Raw genomic sequence first — 17,327 nt, forward strand, 5'->3', positions numbered from 1 at the left:
CTGACATTTCTGGAAAAGCCACCATTCCTGATGAAGGGATTTTGCCCAAAGCGTTGATTCGCCTGCTCCTTGGAAGCTGCTTGACCTGCTTTGCTTTTCCAGCACCACACTCTCGACTTAAATACAGTGGCTACAGAAGCAAATCAGAGACTGTTAATATTGTGGCAAGATACTCATCTCTTGACTTCCCAAGTCTGTCTAACATTTATAAGACACAGGTCAGCAGTGTGACGGAATAGTTCCTACTTGCCTAGATGACTACAACTCCAACAACACTCAAGAAGCTTGAGAAAAGTGGCTACTCTTTTGACAGAAAAACTAGGGAAGCAGCCTGCTTGATGGTACCATATCTACTAGCATTTACTCCCTCCACCACTGCTGCTCAGTAGCAGCATTATGCACTATCTACAAGATGCACGACATAAATTCACCAAAGGTTCTTAGACAACACCTTCCAAACCACAACCACTTCCATTTAGAAGGTCAAAGGCAGCAGCTACGTGGGAACACCACCGCCAGCAAGTTCCCCTCCAAGCCACTCACTATCCTGACTTGGAAATATATTGCCCTTCCTTCACTGTCACTGGGTCAAAATTCTGGAATTCCCTCCCAAAAGGAATTGTGGGTGACCCTACAGTGGATTGCTATGGTTCAAGGAAACAAGTCACTGCCACATTCTCAAGGGCAACTGGGGATGGCAATAAATGCTGGTCAGTCACAGAAGCCACACCCCATGACTGAATATATAAAAAAAGTAAAAAAAGGCTAAAGAAGTCCCAGAAGCCACTGGAAATTAATAACCATGCAGTAACAGCTGAGAAGCAAAATGCAAGGTTAATGTTTATGTGTAGATTTCACTTAAACATTTGGGTGGTAGCTAAATGCTAATGTTAAGAAGCCTTGTCACAGAGAATCAAAGGTGTCCACACCAACTGGTAACGTATGCTTTCTCTTTACAAATGTTGGCACATCTGTCAAGTATTTCTGCAATCTTTGTTTTATTTCAAAATTCTAGTATTTACATATTTCCTTTTCCAGTAAACAAAATTTTATATAATGCAAATTGAGGTGTATATGTTGATCAAGCTCGCAGAAAGCCCATTTATCTGACCCCAAAAATCAAGCTCGCATCTATTCAATCTAAATTGACCCACCTTTTCAGCCATTACATGTAATGCTCTTATTTATAGTCAGTCTCAGTTTTTCATCCCACAGGCACATTTTACTTGATAGTACCTCATTACGAGGCACAAGAGATAAAGCAGGTAATATGGGATACGTCGTGAAGATGCACAGGAATTTAAGATTATTTTCCTCACTGTATAAATTGATATTCATTTTTTGAGGAATTTTTGGGAGACATGTACACCAAGATCTACTGTAATCTACCAATTGCTTAAAATTTAATTCATATGGGAATACAATATTAAGAACCTAAATATGTTTAGGAAAAGAGCTCCAAGATTAATCAACTGGACAAATGAGTATAAACATATACCTGTCAGGTATGCCATGGCATACTACATTGTTCACAGAGGTGCAAACAGATTTTGGAAAACCTCCATAACCCAATGGCGATGGGTATGCATTATTTCTGATTGCTTCATGATGAACAACGTAATCCAACTCTTCAGTTGTCATACCGACCTAAAAATTGAAAATAACAGAATGGAAGAAATACTAGTATTCGTACAATATTCCAAACTTTAACAGGCACCTTCTATTAGCTAACAGAGTTGGGAAGAACAATAAAATCTTTTAAGGTTTAGCTTTTACTATGTCCCATTAGAGTCAGTTTTATCATTGGTAGACCAAATTAAAAGAAGATGTCAAATATTGCTGGCTATTACTCACTACAGGAATATACTCTGTATTGTCGACTAAAGTAGAAATATGAACCCACAAACCAACATTGCTTTCAATTTGAAATTATGCAGAGGCAATCAAAACAAAAGAATCCAATCTTCTCTATTATATGTAATGAGTGTCAGCGTGATATAATAGTCATTAATTATATCACTAATGAATTAATACTAAAATTCAAACTGGATCACAGTATTGTGAAACCAAATATGATTAACTCTGAATACCACTGAATTTAGAATTTAACTCTGCTTCTTGTATGGATGGTGCAACTATCCACCACACCCAACCCCACATCAAAACCCATGCTACCTACAAAATTGTGACTTTCATTCTATCTGAAAATCTTTAGGTAGGCAGTCAAATTAAAATAATTTTAAAATAATTTATACTTGAAATATCACATTAAATGCTACTTCAACATTCGTGATTGGGTCACAACATCTAACTAAAATAATGAAACTGAAGTTGTATCTTTGCTAGAAAATTTTAATATGCCATCATTTGATTTTCCACTTAGATCTGAGTTATAACTTGATAATTACGGAGGAGGAGGTTTTATAATGCCCTACCTTTGGACCATAAGCCCCTCAACACTTGAAAGGTGTGTTCATGAAAGGTGTGTTCAATGTGGCCAACAAGATTGATTATCACCCTAGAAATCCTTCCATTAGGCTATGGATGGCGGTCAGAATGGATGACTCCTTGTCAGCCATGCTTGACAACAAGTAATGGCCCTTAAGCTATAGCCTTTGGGAACAACATTATGACCTTTTCTAGGAAAATCTAGCTCTGGAAATAGATATAAGCGTGTGCTTTGTCTGTCTTGTATGCCACTTGGTATGAGAAATTAAGAAAAAGAACTATTGCGGTAGTAAAAGCTTAGAAGTATATATGAGTTCTGATTTGGCATTTTCTATTTATCATGTCAAAGGGAAAAAGAAATAGACACCAATATCCTTTATAAAACTTTAAAAAATGTGTTCTTGCTTTATAATGAGATAATTATAATCTTGTTTTATAAGCAGTCAAAGAAATAAAGGTTTGATGTTGATCTAGAAAACTATCAAAAATTACTTTACTTTTACAATTTGAAGCCTTTTAAAATGACTAAAACATTAGATGTTTTGATTTAAAATTGTTTTAACTAACAAAGATAGAGAAAGAGCACAAAGACAGAGGAAAAATTGTTAAAATGGTTCTTTTCAGTTAACCTTTTCAACAACATACATTACCTTTAAACTACTTCCAGCCAAGAGGAGGATCTGGCGAGCCAGCTGACAGGCTTGTCGAAGACCCTGAATCTGATCTTCATCTTTAATTTCGATGCAGTCTCCCCAGTCTGGTATAATGCCTGTCGTCACATAGTCTGGCTTCTTTATGTGCTTGAAAAAAAGATTGAAAATGAAGATGAGAAAACTGGACCGTGACAATGGGATCATTTTCTCAAAAAGAGACTCCTGCTTCATGGCAGTTTGCCCTGAGTGTTACAGTGTCAACCCTTCCTGAGTCATCAGACAAACCCCAAGGCTGCTGCAATATTTCTTCAAATGCCCTTTTGAACTTAACATTGCCAACTTCTAAGTTCTTAGGAACACTGTTAACTCTAAAGACTAACCCGAATAGCAGCTTGCTGTTTTGTAGCCCCTGACTGAACTACTCTAAAGTAGCAAATTTGGGGATGAAATTACTGAGTTTTGTTTAAAATGAATAGTTGGTTTACCAACTTAAAAACAAATTTGAGCAACTTTTATTAATTTTGATGAAGCACAGGGGTTTTTTTTAATCTACATTTCTATCGGCAAAATGAATTATTCATTGCCAGTATAATCTATTGAATGCAAAAACCTAAACATGAAAGCATGCCTTGGCTTTTTAGCTCAAAGGCCTAAGTTCTACTGAAGCCAGCACCTTTCATAGATGTGGATATTACTTACTGTTAAAGAAATTTGTGCAATTCATTGAAATACACTAAATATTTTGACAGGTAAAGTTTATCACATAGTTTAGATAGAAATATCCTTTTATACTATGTTGTATGTCAAGTTGTAGTTTTATGAACTGGTTTCAGCATTTATTTCGACCGCTTACTGACATACAAAAGTACTGTACATAATTATGCTCCATATCATAAACATCATCAGTAACTCCTTAATATGGCAAAGCTATACTTAGTTCTTAACCAATAACTGCTTAAATTTAAATACATGAAATTTAATAATGAGAAAACTCTGATTCAATTTTGTACTCCACCACATATTTTCTTTAAAGCGCGTAAATGTTATAAAATCCACTATGTCTGCCAAATATCTGAGTTCTTTACCCTTCTTTGACCTTATCCACAATTACATATCGAGTCTTCCTCATTATTTCTACTTAACTTGTCACAGCTCTCATTTCACCTTAACCTCTCTTACAGGTAATCACGAAACCCAGCAGGGAGTCTTGTTGAAAGAATAATACTTTAAATCAATAACCGCGTACCTTGGGTACAGGGTAAGATGGTCCAACAATAGCTGGATGGACAACACTGCAGGAGGTACGCTCCAAAAAGATACATCTTATAAACTGAACCCCAAATGGTTTGAGCTTGTGAGCAGTAGTGAATTGTGATGAGGAAATTCTGCAGCAGGCAGTCACACATCCTGTGGAAACAAAGTCATATTCCTTGCATTTGCCAACAGTTTTTCAATATTTCTTCTAGTTAAGTCAAAATGGCACTTTTTAATGTATATTTATGGAAACTTCAGATACTAAAACATTACATATTTTTCTCAAAAGTAGTAATCCATGGTAATTAAAGCAAAGAAACAAGCCAATAAATCCACCGGGTCCATGCCACACTTATATCTCACACAAGCCTTTCAAAGATAATCTGCTCTATGAAATCAGTTGGTTAAGTAATTTAGAATAGTAAAATAATATGGCAGCCCTGCATTCTTTAAATTTGTTTTGTCAATGTTCTGTAATGAATTGGCAATTTATTTACAAAAACAGTTTATTTTTCAATAAATCTGGCTTGATATTCTTGTCTGTATCACATTTACGTACCTGTGTACTTAGTAATGATATGTTGTGAACACTCCTGGAATCAGTTCCTTTCTCTTTACCTTCCTTCATGCTTCACATTCTCATTCAACAAAAAGAATAATTTAGATTCTTTTTACTCATTGAGAAATGTCAATGTCACACACTAAGTTTGTCAGGAAGCTTAATGCTCCAGGCAGAACATAAGGATTTCTAAGTATTTTATCCAGTTTGTTTTTGTCACTAACAACACAGATTTTCAACTTGTGTCAAATCCAGATTTACAAGATTTCGGCTTGGAGTTTTCAGTAGATTGTACTGTTCCTTCCCTGCAATGCAATTCACACAAAATTGCCCAAACAAATGAAAATCTAAAGGAATTTCCAGTGCAAACTCTGCTACCTTTTCTCATAAGTTTTAAAAATCTAGTACTTTAAGCAAGCCCCTGTCTATAAAGCTGGCTACACTCCTGATCAAATGAATCACCATTGTGAGTTTTGAAAGCCTGGAAAAGGTTTAAATTTAAGGTGGTTCCTTCAATGCAAAGAAACAATAATAGGCACATCTAAAAAGCTTTGTTTTTAGTTCATTAAAAAAAAACTATCCACTGTACACCGAATTAATTAGTAAGTATCTCCATATATTTTTAAAAGTTATGTTTATTTATTAAAAAATCAGTTTACACAAATGTAGAGGACTGGATAGATTAAATAAAAGCTCATTTTTGCAATAAATCTATTTTCAGCTGTATCAGTCAAACCGCAACAAGATTACCACTCAAACTAAATCAAGAATTGAGATCAACGAATGACTTTAAATCTATAATCTGAATGTTGGTCGATTATGCTGGTTCTTTTCAAATATTATAATTGGCAAAATGCAAATAAGTTTGAGTGGCAGCTTTAGGTGAAGAAACATATTTCACAAAACTAGAAGAATTTTGGGTGTAATTTTGGCCTGGATCTTCAAATGTGTCCAAAGCAGAAAGACTACATAAATACATTTAATCTGAAATGTAGCGCAAAACAGACAATCTAAACATGTATATTTGATGCCCATTTTTATATGCTGCCAAAGCATACAAGGGGGCAAATTTTCCATATTTTACTAAGTGTCAATTTCAGGGAGTTCCATGGAAGGTTCTCTTCTATGAGGCCCTGATGATTTTTCTCTCTCAATTTCCCACTGATTACCTGATTCGTCATTGCGCAAATGAAGCATTACAGATGTGGAGTCAATCTTCTGCTCAAGGAAATGTTCTTCATAGTGTTGCAGTATGACTAACTGGTAAGGCCACAATTGAGAGAGGCAAACAGGTGGCCAGCTTTGCTGACATGAACCTGGAGGTCCTGGTGGACATGGTGATGGAGAGGAGGAGCATCCTCTTTTTCCAGGACCCCAGAAAAATGTTCTGACAAGTCTGGTCCACAGTAGCCACCTAGGTGAATGCAGTGTCCATGGTCTGGAGGTATGTACAGCAATGCCATAAGAAGGTTAATAATCTTCTGCACATCCATTGGTAGGTGCCACCATTGTCCTTCTGCTGCCTCATACTCCCACTGTTATTGTATACATCTCTCACCAAGACTCTTGGTGTGCCACACTCTCTACTGCATGCAGCATCTTCCCTTGATGGCTCTTACTCAGCCCATCCCCACAAAGGTAAAAGTGAGGACTGCAGATGCTGGAAACCAGAGTTTAGATCAGAGTGGTGCTGGAAAAGCACAGCAGGTCAGGCAGCATCCCAGGAGCAGGAAAATCGACGTATTGGGCAAAAGCCCTTTATCAGGAATCAGAAGGGCTTTTGCCTGAAACATCGATGTTCCTGCTTCTCGGATGCTGCCTGACCTGCTGTGCTTTTCCAGCAACACTCTGATCTAAACTCCCATCCCCACAAAGTTCTGAGCTCTTCGACCCTCTTCAATTTTCACTCACATGGATCACGCCATTATTCCTGCATCCAGACCAAAACCAACCAAAACTGTACCAGCCATTTTCATCTTGTTCAATCCCTCCCTTTGTCTCATTTCAGGAGAAAACAGCCCACATTAGGGCTGAAAAGGCCAGGTGGTGGGGCAACAGTGCCAATGATCTGGGGCATCTCTTTCTTGCTAACTGTTGTTTTGCTAAAGTACCCACTGAAATGAAAGCATCTGAGCTAGTGGAGTGAGCAGGGGAACCTTTGCCTATACATCCTCACCCCTCAACTCACTGCTATCCATGTGCAAAAGATGGGAATGCGGGGAATCAGTGACATTCATTTCCTCACCCCCATAAGGAAAACATCCTTGAATTAATGGTACAGGATCAAGACCACTCGTGTGGGGATAGAACAAAGAACATAGAAAAGTACAACACAGAACAGGTCCTTTGGCCCACGATGTTGTGCCGAGGTTTAATCCTAATGCAAAATATAGTAACTTAACCTACGCACCCCTCAACTCACTGCTATCCATGTGCAAAAGATGTATATGTCCCAGAAACCAAGTTAGATTAATTGTAAAATGCTACACTGACCTTCTATTGGCACCACTGTGAGTGGATTCTTAAAGATGCTCAAACCTCCCTACTCGCACAATCCATTCCTTCTGTGTCTTCGGCAAGCACCAGTGGTATCCACACAGCCTCTGTCCAGAAATGGTCCACCCCACCAGCCATCAGGTCCTCCTACACCTCTGAGGAACAGGTCACAGATCTCTCTGAGGATGTATAGGCAAAGGTTCCCCTGCTCACTCCACTAGCTCAGATGCTTTCATTTCAGTGGGTACTTTAGCAAAACAACAGTTAGCAAGAAAGAGATGCCCCAGATCATTGGCACTCATCAATAAGAGACCAGGAACCTGTTCTGTCCCAGGTCGAAGACTCAATGGTGTCTGCCATTAATAACCTTGTGCAAATGCGCACACAGAGAAGCTGCAGGCAAGTCTGTAGGATTCACTCAATAAACGAGATTGAAGATTGGAGGAGTCCACCAACATTACTAGCACCATGCTAGCTCTGGCCAGTTTGCCTCTGATGGTGGTATTCAGTATCAATGGCAAGGTTATAGGGGGTCAAGGACTTCACTCGAGACACCCCTACTTTTCAAAGAGACAGGGTGCTGCCAATAGGCACCCAGACACGAAAAGAACCACAGAGACCCTAGCCCCTGCGCAGATTTCTCCTCTCAGGACACACCAGAGGTGCTTAGCCCGCTACTCTCTACCCTGAAGTCAAGCTGAGAAGGATGAGCCTGCATTTAGGCAGGATAGCTTGGATATGGTGAGGGTATCTAGCCATAAATACCCTCAGAATCTTACATTCAAACCTTCGAGGTCAACAGGGTCTGCTATAGGCCAATTTTCTTCTATTCCTGCTGTGGACCTGAGGACTGCAATTGGACATAAAGGAGAGCAAGGAAAAAGAAAACTTTCTGAGAATACACAGGTGATCAAGATGACATTTTATTATACATAGAATACTATAGATATCTTAGGATATTAAATCATCAACTGTTTGCTACAAGAATGAAGCACACAAGCAAACTATTTTTAAGCTCCATAAGAATTAGAACCCCTGTCTGAAGAAATGCTACCCATTTCCTTAATGCCCATTTTGACAAAGCATGCTGTCACTGTTGAATTTGGGAGCATCAGATTTTGCAAATCCCATGACAGTTGTTAATACTCACCTTTGTTAAATAACATGATGGCCCTGATTGAACAATGGGCTGTATTTTATCCACACTTAGTTTCAGGCAGGAGATTGTGCACTGGAGTCAACGACCATGGCTGCAGAGGATAGCCCTGGTCTACCGCCCTGGTAAGGATTATGGTCCTTGAAACAAAGCAGGAACCTGTGGGCTATCAGGAATATAGGCATCATAGCAGTTCTCAGGCGCAGACATCCAAGATGTGGCAATGATGATTAAAAGTTACTTGCACACTGACCGAACTGAACCTATTAAAGAGGTCAGCCACATTAAAAATTGGTACTCTCACTGCAAACCACGTACATTCTGAAACACCTTGCACCTTCAACCTTCCTAGCCCTTCCTGCATTGCTGTTTCCATCAATTCCATTTGTTTTGAGCTCACCAAAGTTCCCACTTTACACTTTAACTTAACCACTCATCTCTCAACTTGAACCTGAACCCAGACTTACTGCATAGCTATGCATTACCTCAGATATAATGCCCCTTCTACCGAAGCTCGGGTAGTGACCATTGATGATCCCGCTCCTCCCCTAATTCCTTCCCATGACTTCTTCTATCTAGAGTTGTCCCCTTTTACAGCAATTATCTCATTGCATTTCAGCATGTTGGCTCTAATCTCCGCACTTACCTAATTTTCCATGAGCAGCAATTCCCCCATGACAGCCCTCTTGATATTTACTGCACAACCCCGAAGACTGACCATGGTCCATCTCCACACTCTGCACTGACTTGCAAAAACAGCCCTGAGGACTGACTAGGCCCCTGTCTGATTTCTGTACAACTCCCTGACTGATCTGTTGATTCTCCTGGTTGAGATTTTTTTTACTGCAAAGCAGAAACATAGCCCCTTCCTTTTTGGATGTCCAATTGCTTCTGGACCAAACATTTACATCCCAAGCTGTAGAGCACCAATCTCATAGATGGTGGAAGGCAACAGGCATTTGTCATCAATAACTGGTCTGTGGACTAGTGACCAGCCAAATCTCCTTTTGTATTTAGTCCCTTTGCTCTAGCTCACGTGTTACTAGGCTTCCAATCCTGCTTGAACAAGTAACAGTGTTAACAACCCTTATTATGAGTATTGTGTTACTTGCTTTTAAAAAGTACAGCAACATTTCAAAAACCCTTGACTTTTAAAGTGGTTCTTTTCCCATTTCCGTTCACAATCAAAATGTATTAAAAAAAAATTTAAGAGTAAGGAGACAGATCTCTGGTTCCTGATCATATAAAGCGCCCAAATGTTAGTGACCAACTAACAGGATTGAGATCAGGCTTGGGTGACTGTGGGAACACCACGTGACTGAAAACAGTTCCCTTTGGACTTTTATACATGGCCATTGGCTGAAGAACCTCAGATCAAATGACACAGGAGCAAAAGAACACCGTTCAGCCAGAGTCTGCTCTGCCATTCAATGATATTATGACTGATCTGATAATCCATAACTCCACTTTCCTGCCTTTTTTCCCCATAAACCTTAATTTCCTTACTGATTAAAAATCTGTCTATCTTAGCTTTAATGACCCAGCTTGACAGCAATCTGCAGTCAAGAATTCCAAAGATTTATTACTCTCTCAGTGAAGAAATCCCTCATCTCTGTCCTAAATAACTGACTCCTTATTCAATAATTAAGCTTTCTGGAGATAGACATTTCCCATATGGGGAAATAACCTTTTCACATCTACTGTCAAGTCCCCTAAGAATCCTGTATATTTCAATAGGTCACTTCTGGAATTCACTGCCTGAAAAGGTGGTAGATGCAGGAATTATCACAACAATGTTTAGACGAACACTTGAAATATCATAATGCAAAAGGATATGTGCCAACTGCTGGGAATGACATTATAGCAGTGCTGCGGGAGTGGCACAGGCACAATGGGCAAGTTTCCATTGTGTAATACTCTGTGACTCTATGACTTGGAACAACTCTAATGCAGTTATGGTTGCATCCAGCGTGTTAGAGTCATATAGCACGGAAACAGACCCTTCAGTCCAACCAGTCCATGCTGAACATAATCCCAAACTAAACAAGACCCACCTGCCTGCTCCTGGCCCATATCCCTCCAAGCCTTTCCAATTCAAGTATCATTTCAAATGTCTTATAAATGTTGTAATCGTACCCACATCCAACACTTCCTCAGAAAGTTCATTCCACACGCGAACCACCCTCTATGTGAAAAATTTGCCTCTAATGTCTTTTTTAAATCTCTCTCCTCTCACCCTAAAATGTGCCCACTAGTTTCGGGAAAAGACAACTTTCATTAACTCTATCCATACCTCTCTTTATTTTATAAACTTCTATCAGATCACCTCTCAACCTCCTACGCTCCAGTGAAAGAAGTCCCAGCCTATCCAGCCTTTCAATATAACTCAATCTTCCATATCCAGCAACATCCTGGTAAATCTCTTCTGAATGTTCTCCAATTTGAGGAAGAATGTCTCACCATTGTCTTTGCGTGCATACATTTTTATCAATATTCACTTTGAAGAGGCAAAGTGACCAATGTGATTTAGGTGTATTACTTATATACATTAATAATATTTGTTTTTTTAACAGTTTGAATTTCAATCTAATGGCAGATAGGTGTTGGCCTACTTTTGCAATGAGGTTTAAAAATGAATTCTATCAATCTTTTCAGAACCATGATTTTAAACCAGCATCTGCCTTCGAGAGTGTTAGTAGATGTTTGCTTTTATTATGGGAGTTTGCTACTAGACAATAAAGACATTAAGCCATTAGATTAGCAGAAGTTAGAATGAACAAATATATTTAAAAATTTAGTTCAAAATCTTTTGAGCATTTTGAAGACCTAAGTGAAGCCAGATGCAATTCTCTTTGAAAAGGAGATTTTTCAAAATAGTTCAGGAAATAAATTAGGTCAGTGAAACAGTTAAGTTTTGAAATTTCCAAGAACATTTGGTTAGAACTCTGCAGATTATTAAAAGACTACATGAAGTCTAATTTTTCAGTAGTATGAGGATTCAAGGAATAGGTTTTCTAGTCCAAGGACAAAACTGAGAAGAAACAGTTAGGTAAAACTGGCAGATTTAAGAGGGAAGAAATTTCTATGGATTTTGATTGACTGTAAATTGGTGATGTTGGGGAGTAGACATGATTTTGTTTTGCCTTATGTTTTGAAATCTTTCAAACTTTCAAGCTGTATAGATAGTTTCTTTTAATGTAATAAACTTCTGGCTTACTGTTAAAACCAAATGTGCAGCATTATGTGCTTATGGGTTTCTATAAAAGACCACCACATTAATTTTTTCAAAAATATATGATCTATCAAGCTAGATTTTAGATAAGGTCTGACTTATCCATTAGGAGCATCAGCTCAGATCATAACACTGTGGAGTTCCACCCACAAGCTACTTCAAAGCATTTTCCTCAGGCCACTACTATCTCCTCCAAAGCGTCTGCAAAGAATGTTACTCTAGTTGGACTGATATCATCTGAGCTTAAAAATGTATTGCTGGAAAAGCGCAGCAGGTCAGGCAGCATCAAAGGAACAGGAGAATCGACGTTTCGGGCATAAGCCCTTCTCCAGGAATCTTTTATCATCTGAGCATGACATAAAAACAAGGGAAACAGATATGTGTATTGTTGGCATGCCTTCAAGAGCAGCACAGCCTCTTAAAAAAAAACAGAGAATGCCATTACAGAGTGCGAAATCTTCCTGATGCAACAAGAAACAGTAGCTCAACATGCTCGAGAAACCTTCAACCCACAGAGACATTGAATCCAATAGACAATAAGACGCAACTCTCCAAATGTTGCAAGTAGTAGTGATAAAAGTATGGCCCCAAAATATCAAATCCATTCCTATAATCACAAGGGCATTTTGAACATACAGAGATGAACTGACAGCTTAAGATGGTATAGTGTACAAAGGAATTTGAATAATTATGCCTGAGGAACTGAAAGGAGAAATGTTAAAGCACAACTGTGCGAATTGAGGGAGGTCTGCAGAAGGCAAGAAATGTAATCTTACTAGCCAAATGTGAGCAATGAAATCAAGCACTGCATCAGCCAGTACATTGCTCACAATGAGTAACAAGTGAGATAAAGGTTCATGCTATGCTATCCCTACAATTTGGAAAACCAGGTTCTAAAGTGAAAAATTATGGGTGGCACAGTGGCTCAGGGGTTAGCACTGCTGCCTCACAGCACCAGGGTCCCAGGTTCGATTCCAGCCTCAGGCGACTGTCTGTGTGGAGTTTGCACATTCTCCCTGTGTCTGCATGTGTTTCCTCTGGGTGCTCCGGTTTCCTCCCACAGTCCAAAGGTGTGCAGGTCAGATGAATTGGCCATGCTAAATTGCCTGTAGTGTTAGGTGCATTAGTCAGAGGGAAATGGGTCGGTGTGGACTGGTTGGGCCAAAGGGCCTGTTTCCACACTGTAGGGAATCTAATGTAAGCTAATCTAAATATAAACCAAGCAAAGCTTTAAGACTGATTTGTGTATCTGCGTTAAGGAGGGAAGGACATAGTTTTAGTTTCATTTTGAAAGTGGCTAAGGGATGTTTGAAGTTGTGTTTACATTTTTCCAAAAGGGATCTTTAAAACACTTGAAGGTGAGTACTTTAGTGCAAGGGTAAATGAGAAAGAAAAAAAAACTTATTGTGAAATCTAGTACTATGGAAAGTCAGGCCACCTGCGAGGTCAGGTAGTGTGTGCAGGTTCAATCAGAGTAAAAAGATGTTGTGAGTCTAGCAGTTGCTCAAACAGTCAGGGCTGGGGACAAAGTCCTGAGGGGATTGGAAGAACACTCAAGAAGCAGAAAATTGCTGGAAGTTCAGGGTAAAGAAAATACATATGTTTGCTCTGAAAGTGTTTAGAATTCAGTGAGAAGAAAGTTCTAGAAATCAATTACAGTCATGTGAATTGAACAAGGAACTTTAAAATGGAGATAGGGTGATCTTTCAATGAGGTTAGAGTATCTGTAATGTTGATGATGGCAATAGGATTGAATCTTTATTTCTGATATCTTAGTTAAACACTGCTTCAAATGTATCTTACACAGTGCAATATAGTTGATTTTTTTTCTTTTATATATAATGTGATTGTGGCGTTCTAGTGCAACCCCACATTATAGAAAAATCTCACTTTGGAAACAGTGCTTAAAGTGTTGGTGGTGTATTCGCATTGCAACCAACACACATTTTAAAAGTTCACACTTTAGAAATAGTGTCTCCAATTTGTCGATCATGGTACGGTGAATTCACATTAACGAAATGTATGTTATAGCAGAACGACATGTAATAAAGTTTTTATGACACTTGGTTAAAAATACATTGTCAGCTTCATGTGAATATGTTCAGTGACTGGCAAAAATGGTAAACGAATCACAAAAATAAAACAAATAGTCTATCAAGCCAGGTTACACTCATGGTAATACCAGACAAGTCAGATCCCAAAATTGGGATAATAACACAAGCTTAGGAAGCTAGAAAACCACTGATGACCAATGAGTCCAGACAGATCACGGCGGAAGCTAAATCTAGACCTCTTCCCTCTTGTAGGGAATGATTAAGTTGTCAGTGTAGACTATTATTCTGACCATTCGGAGGAGAACCAACTGACCTCAAAGATTACTAGTGAGATTGTAGAATGCCTGAAAATGCACTTCAGTCATCTCAGCATTCTCAATAACATGTAAAATGACAATGGTTCTTAGAACATGAAATCAAGTAAATTTAACATGGATGACTACAAAGTAATCTTCAAGTGGAGAAACACATTTTCCAATAGCATGGAAAGGAGTCTAGTACAAAGACTTATTTTTAATTCACTTATGGGATGTGGGCGTCGCTGATTGGCCAGCATTTATTGCCCGTCCCTAGTTGCCCTTGAGAAGATGGTCGTGAGCAGCCTTCTTGAACTGATGTCTCACCACACCAAACTATACTATGATCAGCAAACAAAAAACCTCTCAATTCAGAAGTCACAATTGTCATGAGTGACAAAATCAAGGAGAAACGGCAGAAAGCTAAATTTCATTTTGATTATACCAAAGTTGAACACTGAAGAACCTGCAGGGTACAAATCTTCAACAAGGGTAAGCCCAAGTAACAATCTGGGACCTGAGTGGATATCATCCTGATTATGCATGGTGGGTGTAAATAACCAGATAAATCATCGCAATCCCAGGGCTGTATACATCTGTTCCTCAATTACATGTGGGAGAAAGTGAGAACCGCAGATGCTGAGATCAGAGTCAAAACATATGGTGTTAGAAAAGCACAGCCGGTCAGGCAGCGTCCGAGGAGCACGAGAGTTGACGTTTCAAACAATAAGCTCTTCATCAGGAATGCTGCTTATTCCTGGTCAACAGCTGAATTATCATTCCCAGAGGTGCAGCGGTACCTTGACAATGTCAACTAAACAACAGATACCATGGGGAATGATACTCCCATGGATGGAATATCATTCAGATGAATAGCCAACAATGTACATTAAGAGGCCAAGATGATTTAAAGGCTGTGTGTGTAATGCATGTACAGAGACTGAGAAGAATAATGAACTTTTAATCTATGAAAACAGTTGTGTGCACTTCAGTAAAATTGTGCAACTCCAACATAAATGATAACACACAAATGCTTTTTGTATGAAAAGTGGGATTTTTGGATAGAAATGCACTACCGTGCCTGGCTTGCTGTGACCTCTACCATGAGACAATGTGACCTCTACCATGAGACAATGACTGGGGACCTCCATCCTGCAGCCAGTTTCAATAATGCCTTAGTACAGGCAACATGGTATTGGATTGAACATCTTAACAGACACTTTGGTAATGATGATGCAGGGGCATAAATAAATGAGGTAGGCAAAAGTGAGGACTGCAGATGCTGGAAACCAGAGTTTAGATCAGGGTGGTGCTGGAAAAGCACAGCAGGTCAGGCAGCATCCAAGGAGCAGGAAAATCGACGTTTCGGGCAAAAGCCTTTCATCAGGAAGAGAGCCCTTCATCTATTCCTGATGAAGGGCTTTTGCCCGAAACGTTGATTTTCCTGCTCCTCAGATGCTGCCTGACCTGTTGTGCTTTTCCAGCACCACTCTGATTCTAAACAAAAATAAATGAGTCTGTGTTATAACAATCCCAAAGAAAGAAGTGAAATGGAAGGAATTAGCAGTAATATGTCACGATTGATGTTAAAATCACAGAGAGGTCAAGATAGCCAAGAAGCAATAGTTTGGTCTCATAGTTTCAATTGTGGCTTTAGGCAGATCGGTCTTGTTGCTGTGTGCAACGAACTTACCATACCATAGGGGTGTGTGGAAACCAGGAAAGATACGTGAGCAATTAGTCATTGTACAAATATTGTTTGAAAGAACAGGAAGAATGTTTGATGAACTAAGGGCAGAACAAGAGAAAATCTACCAAAGTGTCTAGGAATTGGGATGAAATGAAGGGGATTAATCTGGAACAGAGATGTAAAAATTGATGGAGAAAATATCAGGCTTGGAAGTTGCATACATGGTCTCAATTTAAGGGACAAAATAAATTAAATTCCTCATGCTCACCTCTATAAGTGAGAGGGGAGAGCATGAGTTTGAAGATTTTGTCCATTTTGAGGGAAAAAAAACTGAGTTGGTTTTACCTCTAAAATAATCCTGGAGCATTAGGATATTAGAAGATCCATGGGACATTTGAATCCATTGAAGCTGCAATGTAAATAAAAGTTTGCATCTTATGAGTAACGGATATAACTCACATGGAGTAAGAGATTTTGCCAATTTTTGCTGTCCTGTACAACCAGACCTGGTCATTATAATCCACTGCAGATTAACTATTTAGAAGGGATTATGCAATGTTGATTATTATAGGGTAATGTTATGCATCAGTTAAATAAGCTATTTTCCGTCAACAGTCTCTTGAACTGCAGTTTTACAACAATGTGTAAATTTGGAAAATTTCCAGTCAGATTTGACATTAACATTCCTTCAACATAGCTGTTGTAAGGTTAGATTACATAGTTGTAAGGTTAGATCAAAGAAATACATCATGATTGAGATAAGAATGCATATGCTAACAAAAAAATTGCATTTTCTTTGCAAATAAAAATGTGATTTTTCATTCCTAGTTGTTGCTACTTGTTCATCTTGTGTGAACCCCATTGAGCTTTAGATTGTGGAATTAGTCTCTGTGTTCCATTTGCGAGAGTTAAGGCTTATTATTTTAAAACAATCAACTGCACCAAAGAAAATACCTCAAGATGAGAGTATGAACAGATAGAAGTGAGAACACAACTGCAGCCAACAGCATGAGACAAGTACTGGCTTTCCATCTTTCTCCATGTGGCTTAATGTTTGGCCTCAGCTTGCCAGTGCCATCTTCCTCTAACATTAGCAATTAACCTGGGTATGGCCAATCTTTTCTGGATTACCTACTTTGGGCATTAAATCACTTGTGCGCATAATTTTATCTCTGGAAAATATGGATAGTATGGGTGATACAAGATCACCTCTACTTACCTGCTCTCCCTATTGTGATTTTCATCATTCGATTTAAATTGATGTGAAATTTGGGAGACATGAATAAGAGATAACTGATTTGATATCACCAATTTTGTTTTATATCACTGTAAAAAGTCAAAATTACCTCACAATACCGTGCCTACCTTATTGGCCTTTGGTCACTGATGGACTACCTGACTGCGGGGTAAAAACAATGACTGCAGATGCTGGAAACCAGATTCTGGATTAGTGCTGTTGGAAGAGCACAGCAGTTCAGGCAGCATCCAA

The 17,327-nt window shown here is 38.9% G+C and overlaps 1 protein-coding gene across 4 annotated transcripts in view; it reads right to left on the reverse strand.

Moving 5' to 3' along the window:
• The window catches only part of metap1d (methionyl aminopeptidase type 1D (mitochondrial)), a 171,341-nt gene that overhangs the window by 93,119 nt on the left and 60,895 nt on the right, over window positions 1-17,327 (reverse strand). For all 4 annotated transcript variants that reach the window (XM_087989034.1, XM_087989032.1, XM_043693641.2 and 1 more), the window contains exons 2-4: window positions 4,348-4,508; window positions 3,099-3,248; window positions 1,499-1,647 (exon numbers count right to left, since the gene is read on the reverse strand). In XM_087989034.1, the coding sequence (XP_087845160.1) occupies window positions 1,499-1,647; window positions 3,099-3,248; window positions 4,348-4,508 (460 nt within the window). The remainder of the gene's footprint in view (window positions 1-1,498; window positions 1,648-3,098; window positions 3,249-4,347; window positions 4,509-17,327) is intronic.

The sequence above is a fragment of the Chiloscyllium plagiosum genome, unplaced genomic scaffold, assembly GCF_037043375.1.
Source record: "Chiloscyllium plagiosum isolate Xiang-an unplaced genomic scaffold, Cpla_swu_hap1 HiC_scaffold_7, whole genome shotgun sequence".
NCBI lineage: Eukaryota > Metazoa > Chordata > Chondrichthyes > Orectolobiformes > Hemiscylliidae > Chiloscyllium > Chiloscyllium plagiosum.